The sequence below is a fragment of the Myxocyprinus asiaticus genome, chromosome 25, assembly GCF_019703515.2.
Source record: "Myxocyprinus asiaticus isolate MX2 ecotype Aquarium Trade chromosome 25, UBuf_Myxa_2, whole genome shotgun sequence".
In the NCBI taxonomy this organism is placed as follows: Eukaryota; Metazoa; Chordata; class Actinopteri; order Cypriniformes; family Catostomidae; genus Myxocyprinus; species Myxocyprinus asiaticus.
The window spans coordinates 25,023,784-25,044,997 of NC_059368.1; the positions used below are offsets into that span (position 1 = coordinate 25,023,784).

At 42.8% G+C, this 21,214-nt stretch overlaps 1 protein-coding gene across 3 annotated transcripts in view; it reads left to right on the forward strand.

Annotated features, from left to right (window-relative positions):
• The window catches only part of LOC127416228 (mast/stem cell growth factor receptor kita-like), a 44,602-nt gene that overhangs the window by 7,027 nt on the left and 16,361 nt on the right, over positions 1-21,214 (forward strand). For all 3 annotated transcript variants that reach the window (XM_051655461.1, XM_051655462.1, XM_051655463.1), the window contains exons 4-9: positions 903-1,042; positions 7,935-8,103; positions 8,724-8,910; positions 9,101-9,216; positions 9,755-9,869; positions 11,122-11,306. In XM_051655461.1, the coding sequence (XP_051511421.1) occupies positions 903-1,042; positions 7,935-8,103; positions 8,724-8,910; positions 9,101-9,216; positions 9,755-9,869; positions 11,122-11,306 (912 nt within the window). The remainder of the gene's footprint in view (positions 1-902; positions 1,043-7,934; positions 8,104-8,723; positions 8,911-9,100; positions 9,217-9,754; positions 9,870-11,121; positions 11,307-21,214) is intronic.

A 21,214-nucleotide genomic window follows, 5' to 3' on the forward strand; every position in this document is an offset into this window, starting at 1 on the left:
GGTTTGAGATTTTCATGCACAACAGCCTCTTGAGTTTACTCGGAATGGTGCCAAAAACAAAACAAAAATCCAGTGCGCAGCAGTTCTGAGGACGGAAACGTCTTGATGAGAGTGGTCAACAGAGAATGGCTAGACTTGTTCGAGCTGACAGAAAGGCTACGGTAACTCAGATAACCCCTCTGTTCAATTGTAGTGAGCAGAATAGCATCTCAGAATACATAACGCACCATGTTGGGCACTTTATTAGGACCACAGTGTTCCTAATAAAGTTCTTGGTAAATGTATATATATATATATATATATATATATAGTCATATGGGTTTGGAACAACGTGAGATGAATAAATGATGAAAGAATTTTCATTTATGGGCGAACTATCCATGTAATAGTAATTGCAAAATTGGCTGAGAAAAGTGAAGTTAGTCCCAAGAAAAGGTTTAGCATAATTTCAACTCAGTTTGGTTCAGTATTATTATATCTTATGCATTGAATAGTAACACTTTATTTTACAGTGTCTGTGTTACACAAATTACATGTTACTAAAATTATTTACTTACTATAATGATACTACTTAAATAACTATAACAAAGTGTAATTACGGTATATGCAGTTGAACAAAATAGGTACACAGTATGTACATGTAGTTCATTAATATTACTTAGTACCTATTTATGTAAATGCACAGTAATGCAAACACTGTGAATTAAAGTGTGACCCAATGAAATGTAAACATTTTTTAAGTCTGGCTTAAGTGTCCAAATACTATTTGGGGACACTGTATGACAACGGAGTAGGACCACGACAGACATGTGCATGTCCATGATACCCCACTTTACCTTGCTCTTCCTTTCCTGCTGGGTCCCTGCTGCTTTGATACAATGCATGTGCTTCTTTGCTTTTAGTTCCAGATGCACCACCTCTGATCACACTGGGTCAGCCTCAAAGAATGCTGCTCACCCAAGGGGAAAAGCTCTCCCTATCCTGCTCCACCTCAAATGTCAACAGTGACATCACAATCAAGTGGAAGTCTCCAAGTGGAGTGGTAAGAGCCCTCTCACAAACATTCTCTCACCTGTTTACCTGAGCACACCTGTGGTACGCTATGATGGTCTCAGAGACCACAACACATGCCTTTATACATATTCCAGGCATTATTACACATAGCACCAGTTTCGGTCGAGTAATATAAATGTTTACAAAAGTAAAGCACACGTCATAGGTATGAGTATACATTAATCACCACTTAATATGCTTACTTGGTCATGTGTTCTCGTGACCAGTTCAGTGATATGGATTGAGTATGAACTGAAAGGTTGTTGCTCAGGGGCACACTAGATCTAGTTTGGTTTAAGGTACATCTCATAAGAGTAAATGTAAATATCTGCGGTCTTGTATTTAGACTTTACTGGCATCTGAAACTGTTTTAGATCTGAGAGATAAAAGATGCTGTTTGGTTTTATGTGAAGATTATACTGTAGCAATGGCCACACCTGCACATACAGACAGCCTCAGAGGGGCAGAAGTTAATCAGGGCTCGTTGCAAAAAGGTCACCAAAAGTGTTAAAAGATAAGCTCCAGATATCTGAAATGTATTGAGATCCTCAGTTTTTTATGTTATCTAACATTTTATATATTTCAAATTTTTCTGTTCTAGGTTTCTCTAGTTCTGGGTTTCTGACTACTCAGTTAATTGATTTACCTGAAGTATTTGACACAAAATGACAAAAAAATGTGTGTTATGTTAGAAACAAAAAGTTGAAAAATTGTAGCACTTTACAATAAGTTTATATTTGTTAACTACATTTGTTTACATGAACTAACAATGAACAGTACTTTTACAGCAACTACACTAATACATTTTTTACAATTAAAAGTTGTATACGTTAACATGACTTAATGCATTATGAACTAACAGGAACATACCAATGAATAATTTTATTTTAATAAATCAAAGGTGCAGTATGTAACAATTTTCATGTAATATTCGCCTTTTTTTTTGCCAATGTTTGAACGGCTTGTAATGTAACTTAAAAAATTAGACCTTCCCGGACTTCCTAGTTTGCCTATTAAAGCCTGTAGACTGATTTTCATGCGAAGGGTGCCAAAGGATGTGACGTTTATGCACGCTCCCGAGAGCCTTGCCTCAGTGCTTCTCTTGCAAACCCCGAGTAAGCAAAAAAATAAAAAATCAAATACATTTATCTACTGAATCCCGTCTGGTTAAGCGGGAATGTGATCATGGAAACTAGAGTGAACATCGGCAGGGCATTTGATTCTTGGAGGGACCTTCGTTCGGTTTTGGGGATCAAAACCGACCCTGAATTGGCGTTCTTCTTATTGGACAGGTAGCTTACATAACTGCAAAGCATGAGAAATATAGTGCCATAAGGATTGATCTGTGTAATTTTAGCTAACTTTATCTTGCCTGCTAACGCTGACGAATTACAAGCTATCTTGCTTCGTAACTTTCAAATAATTTCAATGATATTCTTACACTAAAAGTCAGGTATACAGGATAAATTTAAGCAAATACGCTGGTTTCTTGATCGTAGTACAATTTATGACATACAAAACATACAATAGTGCAACAGTAAACTGTCTGGTATAGTTCGGTAGTATGTAGCTGTATGTGTGTATCAGTATGCTATGTAAGTTGATGAGTAGTTTTAGTTTAGTCTCAAAGTTTGTAGTAAATAATCATAAATGTGTCATTTTAATTATGCTACCTCATCTGTCAGCATGATGCCGGTGGATCACGTTCAGTCTTTTGTACGTTACGTCATTGTTTTGGCTGATGCTCAGTCTCTCGCGTCCCTATGGATTGTGTGCACGAGCGTGAGCACGAACAACATGTAGCTGGCTGCAGTTCACTTAACAGCCACAGGTGTCATTAATAACAAGGGTTTCTGAATCTTATGTCAGAATCAGAATCAGAATGAGCTTTATTGCCAAGTATGCTTACACCTACAAGGAATTTGTCTTGGTGACAGGAGCTTCCAGTACACAACAATACAAAAACAGCAACAAGACTTTTAAAAAATAATTATAATTTAATTAAAAATAGATAAATATTGAAAAGAAAAAAGTATATATAGAATACACAATAGACAATATATATATATATATATGTATATATATGTGTGTATGTATATATATATATATATATATATATATATATATATATATATATATATATATATATATATATACATACACACACACACACACACACACACACACACACACACACACACATATCATCATGATGGCGCCGCGGATGGCTGCCTTGGTGTGGAGCTCCTCAGATCTTTTGTTGTTTTTGTTTGTTTGTCCTATGTTTAGTAATCTTTTCCAGTCAGTTTTAACAGAGACGAACTGCTGAACATTCGACAGCATGTACCATACAGTCTTTTCCCAGTTTTTGAATTTTCAGACATTTTGCTAGACATTTTAGTTGGAGGCGCAGCTCTGCTGTTCAAGAGACGCAGGCGAGGGAGACGAGCCAATGCGCTGGTCAAACTTCATTGGCATGGATTTCGAACAGCGCTGTCGAGTATTCACTTAGCGAATCTCCGCTCTCTTCCTAACAAAATGGATGAACTACATTTCCTCACTCACACAAACAAGGACTTTTCAACCTCTGCTGCCTTGTGCTTCACAGAAACCTGGCTGAGTGAAGCCATTCCGGACAGCGCGTTACATGAACCGGGCTTCCAGCTGCTCAGAGCGGATCGCATTGCAGAGATAACGGGGAAAACGAGAGGCGGTGGAACATGCTTTTATATCAATGAAAGTTGGTGTACAGATGTAACAACATTAAAGAGGATGTGCTGTCCTAATTTGGAAGCACTCTTTATTAACTGTAAGCCTTTCTAGTTTTCCTCGTTTATTCTGGTGAGTGTGTATATCGCACCAAACGCGTGTGCAACAGCTGGCTGATCAAATCACAGACATGGAACAACAATACCCAGACTCAGATATTATTATTCTTGGGGATTTTAACAAAGCAAATCTCACATGTGAACTGCCCAAATACAAACATAAAATCACATGCCCCACCAGAGACAGGAACATACTGGATCATTGTTACACAACAATAAAGGATGCATATCGCTCTGTCCCTAGAGCAGCTTTGGGACTCTCTGATCACTGTCTGGTTCATCTTCTTCCAACCTACAGGCAGAAATTAAAATCATCCAAGCCAGTAGTAAGGACTGTAAAGAGATGGACCAATGAAGCAGAGCTGGGAACTACAAGCCTGCTTTGATTGCACAGACTGCAGTGTTTTTGAGGCTGCAGCCACAGACCTGGATGAGCTCACAGATACTGTTACATCATATATCAGTTTCTGTGAGGATATGTGCATTCCTATTAGGACTTATTTAAAGTTCAACAATGACAAACCGTGGTTTACAGCAGAGCTCAGGCAGCTTCGTCAGGCCAAAGAGGATGCTTACAGGGGTGGGGATAAAGTCAAATCAAATCAAATCAAATCACTTTATTGTCACACAGCCATATACACAAGTGCAATGGTGTGTGAAATTCTTGGGTGCAGTTCCGATCAACATAGCAGTCGTGACAGTGATGAGACATATACCAATTTACAATAACATCAAATTAACACAGCACAATTTAAACATCTGATATACACATAATTACACTCAACAATATACAAATAATAACATACACTGTACAGTATACAATACGCTGTTTTTTTTATTTTTATTTTTTTACTATATAGATACACATTATTCAATAAAAATGAAAAATAAAAATATATATAAAAAAAGTATATATATATATATATATATATATATATATATATATATATATATATATATATATAGAATGTACAGTATTGTACTGTATTGACATTCAGGCTGTCGGTTGATAGTCAGTTGTTAAGAGAGAACATAATATAATAATAATAATATAATTTATGACAGTCCGGTGTGAGATATAAGAGTAAGGTTAACAAAGTGCAGTGCTGATGTATTTTGATCGTGGGAGATCAAGAGTTCAGAAGTCTGATTGCTTGGGGGAAGAAGCTATCATGAAGTCGGCTGGTGCGGGTCCTGATGCTGCGATATCGCCTACCTGATGGTAGCAGTGAGAACAGCCCATGGCTCGGATGGCTGGAGTCTCTGATGATCCTCCGAGCTTTTTTCACACACCGCCTTGTATATATTTCCTGGAGGGAGGGAAGCTCACCTCCGATGATGTGTCTGGCAGTTCGCACCACCCTTTGCAGTGCTTTGTGGTTCAAAGTCGTGTACAATCAGGCCAGGAACACACTGAACAGGGAAATCAGAGTTGCTAAAAGAAGATGCTCTGAGAAGCGGAAAAACAAGTTTTCAGCTAACGACCCTGCATCAGTGTGGAGTGGCATGAAACAACTCTGGCTGATGACCTGAATGTGTTCTACTGCAGATTTGAAAGGCCCAATCTCACACCCCACACCCACTCTGACCTTCACTTCACACAAACACCAACACCTCCTGCAACCCCCCTCCTGTTACTCAACCTACAATTAAGATCTGTGAAGATGACGTGAGCCGCGTCTTTCAGAAACAAAAGAAGAGGAAGTCTTCAGGCCCAGATGGCGTCTCACCAGCGTGTCTTCGATCCTGTGCTAACCAGCTGGCCCCCATTTTCACACAGATCTTCAATAGATCACTGGAGCAGTGTGAAGTCCCATGCTGCTTCAAATGCTCAATCATTATTCCTGTCCCAAAGAAACCAAAAATCACAGGACTTAATGACTACAGACCTGTCGCCCTGACGTCTGTGGTCATGAAATCATTTGAGAGACTGGTGTTGGCCCACCTGAAGAACATCACTGGACCCTTTCTAGATCCCCTTCAGTTTGCTTATTGAGCAAACAGGTCTGTGGATGATGCAGTCAACATAGGATTGCATCATATCCTGCAACATCTGGACAGACCAGAGACATATGCAAGAATCCTTTTTGTGGACTTCAGTTCAGCTTTCAACACCATCATCCCAACTATACTCCAGAATAAATTACACCAACTCTCTGTTCCCATGTCTATGTCAGTGGATTACCAGCTTTCTGACGGACAGGCAGCAGCTTGTGAGACAGGGGAAACTCACTTCTAGCACCTGTACAATCAACACTGGTGCCCCCCATGGATGTGTGCTCTCCCCACTACTCTTCTCCCTCTACACCAATGACTGCATTGCCAAGGACCCCTCTGTCAAGCTCCTGAAGTTTGCAGATGACACCACTGTCATCGGCCTCATCCGAGATGACAATGAGACTGCATATATTAGGGAGGTTGAACAGCTGGCTGTCTGGTGCAGTCGAAACAACATTGAGCTGAACACACTCAAAACAGTGGAGATGATTGTGGACTTTAGGAGAAACACCCCAACACTGACCCCCCTCACCATTCTAAACAGCACTGTGGCAGCAGTGGAGTCATTCAGGTTCCTGGGCATTACCATCTCACAGGACCTGAAGTGGGAGACCCACATTGACTCCATTGTGAAAAAGGCCCAGCAGAGGTTGTACTTCCTTCGCCAGCTGAGGAAATTCAACCTGCCACAGGCGCTGCTGATACAGTTTTACTCAGCAGTCATTGAGTCTGTCCTCTGCACTTCAATAACTGTCTGGTTTGTTTCAGCTATGAAATCAGACATCAGAAGAATACAATGGACAGTTCAGACTGCTGAGAGGATTATTGGTTGCCCCCTGCCCCCCTTCAAGAACTAATACACTTCCAGAGTGAGGAAAAAGGCTGGAAAAATCACTCTGGACCCCACTCACCCTGCCCCCTACCTTTTTGAACTGTTTCCTTCTGGCCGACACTTCAGAGCTCTGAGCACCAGAACCGTCAGTCACAGGAACAGTTTTTTCCCTCAGGCTATCCATCTCATGAACAGTTAAATTGCCCCATTGAGCATTAACTATGTGCAATACACAGTTTAGTCTTTCTTATATTTAACCAACACAGATAGACGTGGGAACAGAGAGTTGGTGTAATTTAGTCTGGAGAATAGATGGGAAGATGGTGTTGAAAGCTGAACTGAAGTCCACAAAAAGGATCCTTGCATATGTCCCTGGTCTGTCCAGATGTTGCAGGATATGATGCAATCCAATGTTGACTGCATCATCCACAGACCTGTTTGCTTAATAAGCAAATTGAAGGAGATCTAGAAAGGGTCCAGTGATGTCCTTCAGGTGGGCCAACACCAGTCTCTCAAATGACTTCATGACCACAGACGTCAGGGCGAAAGGTCTGTAGTCATTAAGTCCTGTGATTTTTGGTTTCTTTAGGATGGGGATTATAGTGGAACATTTGAAGCAGCATGGGACTTCACACTGCTCCAGTGATCTATTGAAGATCTGTGTGAAGATGGGGGCCAGCTTGTTAGCACAGGGTCTAAGACATGCAGGTGAAATGCCATCTGGGCCCTGTGCTTTCCTTATTCTTTGTTTTTGAAAGACACAGCACACATCATCTCCACAGATCTTAAGTGCAGGTTGAGTAGCAGGAGGGGGGAGGAGGGGGGTTGTAGAAGGTGTTGGTGTTTGTGTGAAGTGAAGGTCAGAGTGGGTGTGGGGTGTTCAAATCTACAGTAGAACACATTCAGGTTGTCAGCCAGTTGTTGGTCCACCACAGGGTTGTAGGCAGGAGTCCTGTAATTCATAAGTTGTTTCATGCCACTCCACACTGATGCAGGGTCTGCACCTTTAACATTAACCAAGATTAATAATGCTTTAAACATATTGTTCATTGCTAATTCATGATACTTAATGTATTTACTAAAGTTAACAAATAGAACCTTATTGTAAAGTGTTACCAAAAAAAATATGCTCTCATAAAATTGTCCCTGAATTTTAGGGGACAAATATCTCTCCTAAATTGCACAGTCAGCTTTGTGTATTCTTTCCTCTTGCATGTGCCAAGCAACCATCAGTGCAGCAAGCATCCCACCTCCTGACTGAGCCTATATCCCATGTGCGAACAGCCACCCTCAACCTGGTCTCTGTGACGCTACGGGATGCAGGGAGTTACAGCTGTGAGGCAATGAATGAGAGAGGGACAAGTGCAAAATCAGTCTGGGTTGACATATATGGTAGTTCTCTCTTTTTCAAAAAACTATTTTCAGTTGAATAAAAATCTCTTATACTATTGTTTTTAAGGGAATAGTTCACCCAAAAATAAAAATTATGTCATCATTTACTCACCGTCATGTAATTTCAAACCCATATGACTTTCTTGCATTGAAAATAAAAGTAGACATTTTAAAGATTGTATTAGTCGGTCTTTTCGATTGGAGACTGGAGCTTCAAAAAGGGTGCAAAAGCGCCATAAAAGTATCGTAAAAGTAGTCAATACAACTTGTGTGCTATATTCCTAATCTTCTGAAAACCTATGATAGCCCTATGTGAGTAACAGAACAAACTGAAGTTGTTATTCACTGAAAATCTTGACATCTGTCCTAGCTCCGCATGTCATGAGTTCACGAGAGCTTGAAATCTTCAGTCCCCATTTATTGTAAGTGCATAGACACAGGTGACAAGTGCAGTCTTTCTGATTTTGTGTTCCATGGAAGAAAGTAAGTCATTTGGGTTTGGAACGACATGAGGGTGAGTAAATGATTTTTGGGTCAACTATCCTTTTTAATGTTACCATATACTTGTACAGCTGGCATGTTTCAGAGAATAAAATTATGTGATTCTTTTCTGTGTGTAGGTAAAGGCTTTATTAACCTAACAAGTGTGGAGAACAGCACTAAGAGAGTGCGGGCTGGGGAAAGTCTGTCCCTGCGTTTGGTAATGGATGCTTACCCGAAACCTCACACATTCTCTTGGAGCTACAGTGGAGTAAAACTTACCAATACTACTGATCATGTCATTACCAGCCAGTCACATGGGAACAGGTATGCTTTTTCAAAGTCCAAGGTGAAGGTCCAACATTTTAATCAGGTTACTTTATATCTGCATATTACGATCATGTCACATCACATTTAAGTAACTGCAACCCTAAGAAGATTACATTTCATTCCAATTATTTATTTTGTGGTTTCATAAGATAGTTTGGTAAAGTTTTTTTTCCTCTTTTTTTATCAGTTACACCAGCGAGCTGAAACTGGTGCGTCTCAAGGTGTCAGAGAGTGGCGTGTACACCTTTTCATGCTCGAACCAAGGCGCAACTGTCCATCAAACATTCGAAGTCCATGTCATAAGTGAGTGAGAACATTAAATGCAAATGGCAAATGGCAAATATTTGGACTTTCCACTTCCTTGAAAAGAATTTTGAAAATATGTGATCTATGACATTTGTTTATTCTAATTCAGGACAAATCAAATTGCCTCGCTCATTGTCACCATAGTCACTCATTCTGTTGGCTAAAAGCACTTAACTGTCAAAGTAAGATCCTGGCTAAAATCCAAATAACAATAGTAGAGGCCAACTTGAACCATGTCAAAACAGATAAGAAAGGATTTGGCTTAAAGACTGCAAATATGTGATTACATTGTCAAATCATTTTCTATTACTGATTACCCATTGTAAACAGATTTATTCCACAAACAGGTCTCACATTTAGCCCAAAATGTAAAGACTCCAGATGTCATGAAGAGGTTAAGAGTGGCTGCTATTTTAATGTCACTTCTTTGTTTTGGAATATAGACAGCATGCACAGGAACAATGAGACAGCTGCCTAAACATCCACCTTACTAACCAAGAATGTTAAATTGACCCGAACAATCTTTGACTGTTAGGTAAACCGCAGATTGTGTCTCATGAAGGCCCTATTGATGGACAGGTGCGCTGTGTGGCTGAGGGTTACCCCACCCCTCAGATCCGGTGGTATTACTGCGACCAACCACATTCACGGTATGTGCACAGTTTTTTTTACAGTCATAGTAGTTTTAATAAGCCCAGAAACTTGGACAAAGTCACTTTATGTGAGAGAATAAAGTATTGGTGCTTACAGACAATAAGAAACAGTTTTGTACCAACACTAATTGAGTTGAATATGTAAAGGCGGATGTCTAAGACAAGATGAAGCGCACTCCTAGACTCAGATAATGAAAGTAGAGAATTGCCGCTGACAAGGTTAATTCAAAACTGGCTTCGATTTGCATGTGGAGCACCAGTCCATTGTGGACAATTGCACAAGAGTTCAAATTGCACATATTTTCAAAAATAGTTTATACCTTCCTTGAGCGTGTTTTCTTCAAGAAAGCAAGGGATGCAGTACCTCAAAATAAATTGGAAGGGAAATATTTGATAGTAAAGCAAGGCAAATACTGTGAAAAAAATTAGGTAAAATAGCATTCACCAATTTTCCTCAAGTAACACTGTCTAACAGCAACATCAGTGAGTTAAAAAAATGATATATATATATATATATATATATACTGTATGTGAACCTCCACTGCACTCCTGACTAATGGTCCAAATAGAAGACTATTAACTGTTAGACTATTTTCTTACGAAAGCAAGCCGTGACCGCAACGTTGCCATGGTCATGTTCTCGCAATGAGTACATGATCCATCCACGAACGCTGTCTCCGCGTGGGTCGCACCCAGACACGAAAGACAGCGATCATGACCGTCAGAAGTTGAGAGGTAATGACCGCGACCAGGAATAACACACAAACATAAAGGCATCTTTAAAAAGATGCGTCTTTAAAAGATGTTCCGTGTGTGCCGCTCTTTTAGAGGAATATACACTTTTAGAAAAATATACTCTCTTATTTCTGCCGAAGCGCCCAGGGGCGTTCTCTGCAGTGCACCAGTGCAGAGGAGGGAGAAGCCGCTGAAATGCACCGTCAGATCCAGCAGAGGTGAATGAACAGTCAGCTCAGTAAACATCGACCGTTAGGCTCCAAAGAGAAAATCTGAATGAGTGGTTGCATACCAGCTCCTTTTATACCCGTATGTCCGGGGGCGTGGTATGCAAATACCACTCGCCAATTTTCTTTGGCCTTTTATCAAAGACCAGAGGTGTCTTGGGCTCCCAAGAGTGACCCCTAGTGTCACTACATCGACACAACTTCTAGTGAGTGACAGTTAGGGAACTACACAACTACATGGTCATGACAAGTAATAAGACAAATAAATTATTTTTATGGCTCTTCAGGTGCTCAAATTTGCTGAATGCCACTCAAGAGGAGGAGGATGTTGTCACCGTAACTATGACGAATCCACCCTTTGGGAAGGGCGCAGTGGAGAGCCGTCTAAACATCACCAAGAACAATTACCCCACCCTTGAATGTGTGGCATCTGCCAACGGAGAAATCGTTTACACTCTCTTCTCAATCAGTGGTGAGCAAATAAACCCCAAAATCGCACAGAACACACTCCTTCAGACAAAGAGAGAAGGCTGTAGGTAGCAATTACTGAAGATCCAGGTAGCAATTATGTTTCATTGGAATCTCACAACCAGGTCATTAATGTTATTCAGTTCTTAGTTAATTTATGTCATGTTTGTTTGTCACGGTTAAGTCCAATATGAATAGTTTATGTATCAAAATAAACCAGAATTTCTCCAAGTCTAAAAAGGAATGTTTCAATAACTTAGGTCTATGGAAAGGTTCTTTATTGTATTCAGAGATTACCTCTTTGTTGGCTTTTCGCATAGCACACACTTGGTCATTAAATCAGCCTTGCCCACATACTGTCCCAGTGCAGACTGTAGAAGTTGTGTGCTTATCTGTTTGGTCTGGGTGTGTGTCTTTGCTTTGGTGTCTTTGTAGTTAAGTATTTGTTTATTTTGTTTACTTGTTTGTTGACTTCATTATTTTCTCTGTACTACTTTTTCTCGGTACCTTTTCTCTGTTTTTCGAAAGTCTCTTAAGGTTCATTCACTCTAAGCTTTGGGTTCCATTCACCTCCATGTATACTGGGGTGTAACGGTTCAAATTTCTCAGGTTCGGTTTGTATCACGGTTTTAGGGTCACGGTTTTGGTACAGTTCGGTATTTATGTTAAAAAAATATTACTGCCAAATCCAAAGTAAAAATATTCTATTTGGTAATAAACACTTCAGAGATTTGCTCTCACTATAAATCACCATGGCTTTACTACAGTAACCACAGTTTAACCATGGTATTTGTAGTAAAATCATAGTAACCGCAAAATTAACATGGTTATGGTCATGGTTACAATACTATAGTAAAATCATGGTTACTACATGGAAACTACAGTATTACTGTTGTAAAACAATGGTTAATTTATCAAATCTATTATTTCTGCCAAGAAATCAATGGTGACAGCAGTCACTGTTATTTAAATCATGGCTACTACAATATTACTATAGTAAAACCATGGTTACTACATGGGTACTACAATATTACTGAATAAAACCATGGTTAATTTTTGTTAGTCTCCTTAACATTTTTTTTTCTTTAATTACTAACTCAGCATTTAACTTAATACCTGCATTTATGCTACATACATCAACATAAAGTGCATTTCATACTCAACTCAACATACATTTAACATTGGGAAGCTGTACATCACTATAGAAGGAAAACATTTGCTGTTAAAACGGATGCTAGAAGGGATGTCGTAAAGCAACACAAGTGTTTTAAGCATACGCGGAAATCCCACATCTTCATCAGCGGAGTAGGGCAACATAATTTTGGCAATGAACACTCCAAGCACTTTAGTATTGTTTTATGTCTGTCCGAACTAGCAGTTCCTTAAAGACGGAAGGGAGTGTGTACAGTTTTGGGCTCACCTGCGGCTCTGTGTGCGCCATGCACTATTTATCCTTGGGTGATGTTGCCGTAAATAACTAATCAAACATCAATGTGTTACCAGTAGTGTTAGTTTTGTCAGCAGTTTTTTAATTTAGTCTTAGTCTTATTCATGTGTCAAATGTCCTTGTTAGTTTTTTATCATATTTAGTCAAACTCATCATGTTTTTTTTTTTAGTCAAGTTTTAGTTGTCTAAAAGTCTGGGCATTTTAGTCTTATCTTAGTCAAAGAAAACGTCCTGGTTACTTGCGTAACCTCCGTTCCCTGATGGAGGGAACGAGATGTTGTATCGATGTAGTGACACTAGGGGTCACTCTTGGGAGCCCGAGACACCTCTGGTCTTTGATAAAAGGCCAATGGAAATTGGTGAGTGGTATTTGCATGCCACTCCCCCGGACATACGGGTATAAAAGGAGCTGGTATGCAACCACTCATTCAAGTTTTATGCTGAGGAGTCGAGACAAGGTCCGGCCATTTCAGCGGGTAGTTCAGCGTTGTGGCAGGAGGGACACAACGTCTCGTTCCCTCCATCAGGGAACGGAGGTTACGCAAGTAACCAGGATGTTCCCTATCTGTCACTCACTCGATGTTGTGTTGATGTAGTGACACTAGGGGTCCCTAGACAAAATGCCGCAACAGGCTGAACTGTGTTACGTGAACTGGTGGTGTGTGTCGGGCAGACAACTGTGTTCCTCATAGCCAGCGCACCAGGCCGACACGTAACCTCCCCCAACATAGTTATGAGTGTCGAACGGCCCTTTGGGGACAAGTCGACTACCCAAAAGATAGAGACAGGCTAACCCAGTTGTGGCCTCTTTTCCCCTTCTTTTGTCCCTCCCAAGGGGAGGACACCACGGAGACCACACCTCACCAAAGAGAGGGGGGGATATTTAAGTGGAAAATACGTCACATGGTCTTGCCGACCATGTGGAGAAGTCTCATAGTAGATCCTACCCAACGGTGGAGGAGTTACTACAAACATGGAGACTGTGGCAGAGGGGGCTCTGTCCAAGGAAGACGCAGTTTGCCAACAGGGAAACAAATTAGCAGAAGATATACATCACATGGGGTTACCTTACAGGGAACTGCCACATGCGGAGCACCTTCCCCAGAACAGGGCTCTTAGTTAGCACGTGTACTGGGCCAGCAGCGAGTCTCTCCGAACACTCAACTGCCACAGGGCTCAGAGGAAGTCAACCAGGGAACATAGTTTGTGAACACTACTGGGAATTAATGGTGCACGTCTTCAGCTCAGAGGAGGTGAAAGGCGCTATGTGCAAGTGATACACCCGGCTGGCTATCCCGGGCTTATCCGCTTGTATTGCGTTCCACTTCCTGGGATGAAACCAGTTCCACCTGGAGGTTGTAGAACCTTGCAAAGGTGTTGGGTGTTGCCCAGCCACTGCTCTGCAAATGTCTGTTAGAGAGGCACCCCTGGCCAGAGCCCAGGAGGCCGCTACACTCCTGGTAGCATGGGCTCGTAGCCCTACCGGGGGCGGCACGTCCTAGATGTGATATGCCAAAGCTATGGCGTCAATGAGCCAGTGGGCGATCCTCTGCTTGGAGACAGCGCTTCCTTTCCGCTGTGCACTAAAGCAGACAAAGAGCTGCTCAGAGATCCTAAAGCTCTGCGTGCAATCCAAATAGATGCGTAAAGTGCACACCGGACACAGCAACGACAGGGCTGGGTCTCGCTGGTTCACCACTTGGTCCCTAAAAGGGGTTGTGGGAACCTTGGGCACATAACCCAGTCGGGGTCTCAAGATCATGTGAGAGTAGCCTGGACCGAACTCCAGGCACGTTTCGCTGACAGAGAATGCTTCCAGTTCTCCTATCCTCTTGATGGAAGTGAGTGCAGTCAGGAGGGCAGTCTTCAAGGAGAGTGCCTTAAGCTCAGCTGACTGCAAAGGCTCAAAGGGGGCTCTCTGTAGACCCTGAAGAACTACAGAGAGGTCCCATGAGGGAACGAGGCGCGGTCTGGAGGGGTACAGCCTCCAGGCGCCTCTCAGGAACCTGATGATCAGGTCGTGCTTCCCAAAGGACTTACCGTCCACTGTGTCGTGGTGTGCTGCTATATCAGCAACGTACACCGTCAAGGTGGAAGGGGACAGCCACCCTTCCAACCTCTCCTGCAGGAAGGAAAGCACTGATCCAACTGCGCATCTCTGGGGGTCTTCCTGTCGGGAAGAACACCACTTAGCGAATAGACGCCACTTGAAGGCATACAGGCGCCTTGTAGAGGGGGCCCTATCCTGAGTGATCATGTATACCACCGCGGGTGGTAGACCACTTAGGTCTTCCGCGTCCCGTCCAGGGTCCAGCCATGGAGATTCCAGAGGTCTGGTCGCGGGTGGCAGAAGGTGCAGGAAGGTCCTTCCTCAGGGGAATTCGCCGGGGGGGGGGGGGCTGTCGCGAGGAGCGTGAGGTCCGAGAACCATGTCTGGGTGGGCTAGTAGGGTGCTACCAGGACAACCTGCTCCTTGTCCTCCCTGACCTTGCACAGAGTCTGTGCAAGTAGGCTCACTGGGGGAAATGCATATTTGCGTAGGCCAGGAGGCCAGCTGCGTGCCAGCGTGTCTTTGCTGAGAGGTGCCTCGGTCAGGGCGTACCAGAGCGGGCAGTGGGAGGATTCTTGGGAAGCGAACAGGTCTACCTGTGCCTGTACAAATCGACTCCAGATCAGCTGGACCACCTGAGGGTGGAGACTCCACTCTTCCCTGAGGGTAACCTGCCGTGAAAGTGCGTCTGCTGCAGTGTTGAGGTCGCCCGGGATGTGACCTCCAGAGGAGGAGACGGCGGGTGAGTTGTGACTTACAATGAGAGCGCAGACCGCCTTGGCTGTTGACATATGCTACCATTGCTATGTTGTCTGTCCGAACTAACACGTGCTTGCCCTGGATCAACGGCCGGAACCTCCGTAGGGCGAGCAGAATTGCCAACAACTCGAGGCAGTTGATGTGCCAATGCAGCCGTGGGCCCGTCCATAAGCTTGCGGCTGCGTGCCCGTTGCAGACAGTGCCCCAACCCGTTTTGGAGGCGTCTGTCATAACCACGATGCGCCTGGAGACCTACTCTAGGGGAACACCTGCCCATAGAAATGAGAGGTCGGTCCAAGGGCTGAAGAGACGGTAACAGACCGGCGTGGTGGCCACGCGCTTGCCCAGCTCAGGACTCGAGTCTGATGCCAGTGCTGAAGCGGTCTCATATGCATCAACCCGAGTGGGGTGGCCACCGCTGAGGATGCTATATGCCCCAGGGGCCTCTGAAAGAGTTTCAGTGGAACTGCTTTTTCTGTTTGAAGGCCTTCAAACAGGCCAGCACCGTTCGTGAGGCGCGCTGTCAATGAGGCTGAGTCCAACTCCAAACCGAGAAAAGAGATGCTCTGAATCAGGAGGAGCTTGCTCTTTTCCCAGTTGACACAAAGTTGTTCCCTCCACAGGGGAACTGAGAAATCGGGACCGGGCAGTAAAAGGTGCCTCCCACGATTTTGTCAGCTCCTCGTGCACTTCCAGGAAGAAAGTCACTGGAGCCCAGGAACCAATCATCGAGCTGCGAGTGTTCAGGGGAGAGCGGAGGTTTTCACTCTAGCTCGACGTTCACGGCCGCCGGGAAAGCATGTCCATCATCTCTGCATCAGCCTGTGACTGGGCAATCGTCCCCGAAGGGGGAAGCCCAGCTGAGGCTTCTGCGTCCGACTGGACAAGCCCGCTCTCCGATGCTGCACTCGAGAGTTCATCATATTTGCGGGCTATGAAAAAGAGGTCGAACTCGCCATGAAACGAGCCGGCGGACTCATCCAGAAGCCCGATCGGGGCTGACGAGCGTGCTGGGGAATGGGAGGTCCGTTGGGGATACCTGGCGGAGGCGGTCCCATTGGGGTCACCATATCACCCCCAGTGCTAGCCGTGCTGGCCTCAAACCCGTAGGTAGAAGGACCGAGGCGGGGAGCCGCTTTCTTTCATAAGAAAGCAAGCCACGACCGCAACGTTGACATGGTCATGTTCTCACAGCGAGAACATGAACCATCCACGAACACTGCCTCCGTGTGGGTTGCGCCCAGACACGAAAGACTGCCTGAAGTTGAGAGGTAACGACCGCAACCAGGAATAACACACAATTGGAAAGGCATCTTTAAAAAGACGTGTCTTTAAAAAGACGTTCCGTGTGTGCCGCTCTTTTAGAGAAATATACTCTTTCAGGAAAATATACTCTCCTTTTTCTGACGAAGCGCCCAGGGGTGTTCTCTGCAGTGCACGAGTGCAGAGGAGGGAGAAGCCGCTGAAATGCGCCGTCAGATCCAGCAGAGGTGAATGAACAGTCATGAGAATTCAGCTCAGTGAGCATGACCGTTCGGCTCCGAAGCGAATATCTGAATGAGTGGTTGCATACCAGCTCCTTTTATACCCGTATGTCCGGGGGAGTGGCATGCAAATACCACTCGTCAATTTTCATTGGCCTTTTATCAAAGACCAGAGGTGTCTCGGGCTCCCAAGAGTGACCTCTAGTGTCACTACATCGACACAACGTCGAGTGAGTGACAAATAGGGAACCATCAGTATTTTAGTCTAGTTTTAGTCAATGAAAACTGTTGACATTTTAGTCATATTTTAGTCACATTTAGAAAGGTGAAACATCAAGAAATCCAAGTGTTGCACTATAAGTAAATAATTGTTATGATTTTAACTTAACACAAACCCTGAATATCCAGAAAAAGAAAACTCTACACAATCAAAACTAGGTGGTATTATACTCACAAAGTAAGTACTTTATGCAGGTTATGCAGGCATATTACTGCAGACATCTTTTTTGAGGTATTTTTTTTGTAGGCAATTAGTTTTTATAACATATTCAAATTCATTTTGATGCCAAATCAAATTCATTTAGATGGTAATGTGAAGGACAAATAAACAGCATTGTCAGCAAATACATGCCAAATACATAAGTCATTGGTCTATACTCAAACCTACGTTACCTTTGCCGCTCATTTTCAGCTCCTTCACAACAATTTGCTAGCCTATTAGCTTAATGAGTTCGGTTTAGCTATAAAACACAGCCTACATAATGTAACACCACCGCCTTGTCTTAATATAGCTTAAAAAAACAACCTAACATTACCACCAAGACATTAACCTACCTCAATTTTTTTGTGGTTAGCCTTCATATCATCTTCCCTTTCTCCCAAGTCCAACTGTTGCTATCATTATTTAACGAATGTTAGCTTTCTGTAAACTGCTTGAAAGGTACTCCTTACTGTGCTTGCTTAATCCTGATTTGCCACAGGCAGCACAGGAAAGGAAACTGCTGCTCATGCTATCCAATGAACAGGATATTTGGATTGTAATTTAGAAAAAAATAAAAAAACAGACTATAATATTTTGTCTAATATAAATCTTTAAAAATATTTTTTTTAAATTACATTTTAGTCTCGTCTTTTTTGTCAACAGTATTGCATGTTGATATAGTCACAGTTAGTGTTTAATGACATCAGTGCCGTCTCGTCATCGTCTCATCTTAGTTATGGAAAAAAGGTCGTTGACAAACATTTTTCATCATAGTTTTCGTTAACAAAATTAACACTAGTTACCAATATATGGCACTCGCACTGAGCAATGTCTGCAAACAGTGCCTGTTTTGAAAGGTTTTATGACCATCGCTGTTGTGATTGACTGCAAAAAGAAAAAGTTCCCAGACAGGAGACTTGACGCAGGGGTTTCTCTAGCTTGCAGCTTGTTTTCTCAGCTTGCCATTTTCAACTTCACACTAACGCGTGCAGAACTGTGATGTCATCAACTGATTTAACATACTTACAGTTAATAGGACAGCTTTTCTCTGTAGAAAGTTGACCCACGTGAAACAGTCAGATTATGTCTACAGAGCGATACAGGTGCAATAGCAGAGGTTATAACTGCGCATGTCTATTTGGCTCTTTATTTTCTTTGCCAACCTGTATGATCCAGATGCGTCATTAAACTTGAGATGAACCGCAGTGCAAATGCTTACCGAACCATGGGTGGTGAACCGTATGGTTCGTTTTTTTACAGTGAACCGTTACAACCCTAATATATACAGATGGGGATGAAAATAAAAATGCAAGGACATAAGTAGTTTTGTCTTACACTGCATTCCAAAGTTCAAGTTTGGTGACCTCTGATCAGTGAATTTATATAGCATAAACACATTTTGCCAATAAGGGATCTAAATGTCACAGATTAAGCTTTTGACTCATTATAAAGAATATAAACTTCCAAGCAGCATGGTTTCTAGTGTTACAGAAAAGTGGAATATATTATATATTTTAACATATTTCATTTATTTTTATTTGTTATTGTGATTTTATACTTATCCCCAAAGTAATTTTGCATACTTAAAGTCTAGTGTGATCAGTCCTTCAGTCCATCTGACTGTCTGTCTTGTGGGAGCCAAAGAATTCTCAACCGAGGTGCTTCATGTTTTATAGGCATTGTGAAGCAGTTGAACAAGAGGAAATGTATCCAATTATCTACTTGCGTTTACTCAAGCTGTGAGTTGTCTCTGGGTGCATCATTTGAGATAATCCAGAGCAGCTATCAATTTAGAGGTCCCACTATATCTTCTACCCAACCTGTGGAGGCAAGCAGTTTTTAGATAGGACAAGATAAAAGCAGTTATTATATAAACAGAGGTGCAGATTTTTATCCCAAATCTTGTTTCTTTTGCAAACCTAGCATCACCAACTGTTGGGGATTATCTCTTGGGTTTGGGGGGTTAGTTTTGATTTGTTGCAAATCACCAATTTATTTCCAGGTGGTGCTGGTAATATTGCTAGGACAAAATGGATAACATTTGGACATCCAGTTTATCTTGTTTCTGCAGGCCCGGTTCTACCGGGGTGCTTAAAGGTGCTAAGCAGCACCCTCAAACAGGCGTTAAAACACACTCAATTGTATAACATTTGTGCTCAACTACTAGAGCACCCTCACTAAATTTAGAAGCACCCTCAGAGGTTTTGATTCTGTTTTTTTTTAAGTAAAATTATTTTTGATGATTTGTGTGAAGGTTAGGGTGAGTTCCCTTTCATAGGAACTCGAGCTGCGGGCCTGTGTTTCTCGTTTATTTAAGTGAAATTATTTTTGATGATTTGTGTGAAGGTTAGGGTTAGATCCCTTTCATAGGAACTCGAGCTGCATAATCGTATTTGGACACGCCCTGAGTGTCACATGATCTGAAGCCCTTACACAATCACGGCAATTGATTGTCTGATGGCACTTAAGTGACGCCCCTAGGGAGCTACTTCATGGGATCCATAAAGGCGCTCGCTTCGTGCCATCGAGTCAGATTTGCTGTTCTTCAGTCCACAATTTCGTCTGGCCCATGTTGTACCAACAACTCACCTCGAAGTGAGGATCATTATTATTCTCCCTTTTGAGTGGCAACACAGGATGGAATTTAAGAAGTGACTCATATCGTTTTATACAGCGTAATCTCAGAGCAATTTTAATGTAATTTTTTCCAAACATTGCAAAGGTCCAACGGGGACAGTGATGCTGTTCGAGGCTCGCAATTTCTCACCATGAGGCGTTATCCCCACTTGTTCCAGTTCTACGGCCTCCAGATTTTAGCTCCGTGTGCGGTTGCAGTTTGGGATTTCGGCTTTGTGTCTGAGAAGATTGGAGTGCTAACGGACATTGGATTCTTCCTCGTCCTCCCCTTGAGCAAAAGCGCGAGTCTCGTCATACATGCTTTGTGGCCTAGATTGGTAGCCATTTTCTGACAAACAAGCATGCGAAAGAGTTACCATGCGCGTCTTGAGCCGTCGCTAATAAAAACGCTGTATGAGAGAAATCATCATTCGAAGGTAAGGAAACAAATTGGCCCCTTTGTCCCTATTGTCTTTTTCTGTGTCGTTCTGGGAGAATGCACATGAATAAGGCAATGGAGGAGCGGCCTCTGCCTTTCTCTCTCTCCCCTCCCCATTCGAAACGAACAGCTCACGGCAGAGGGGATCATGCATAGGCCCGGCTGCAAAGAATGAGGGGGCTGGAATAAGAGAATATTCCCCAACTGAGTAATAGCGAACCAATGCACGATCGCTTCGTCGATGCCATTATTACATTTTTTTGTATTTCGCCCGTTCGTGGACCACGTGGGCATTCTGATGAGATGAGATGCGCACTGCTATTTCTGCTTAATTTTTCGGTGGTGGCATGGATGTCGCTCTTTTCAGTCAGCTGTTGGATCTACACACGATGGTTTTGCAGTCCAACCATGTGCATCGCTTTAAGGAATGACTTTGAGCTAATATCGGCTCCGTTTGGAATTTCCCTCATTTCTCCCCAGCGGGTCATGCTGGGGAACGAGTTGGTCAAGGCGATGCTTTTGTTCGCGAGGGTGTTTCATGCTATCTGGGTACTACGCGTTGTTCCCCCATTGTATGTTGGGACCGGATTAGTTCTAATCCGTTTTTTCAGTACACCAATTTAGCTCAGTCTCCTC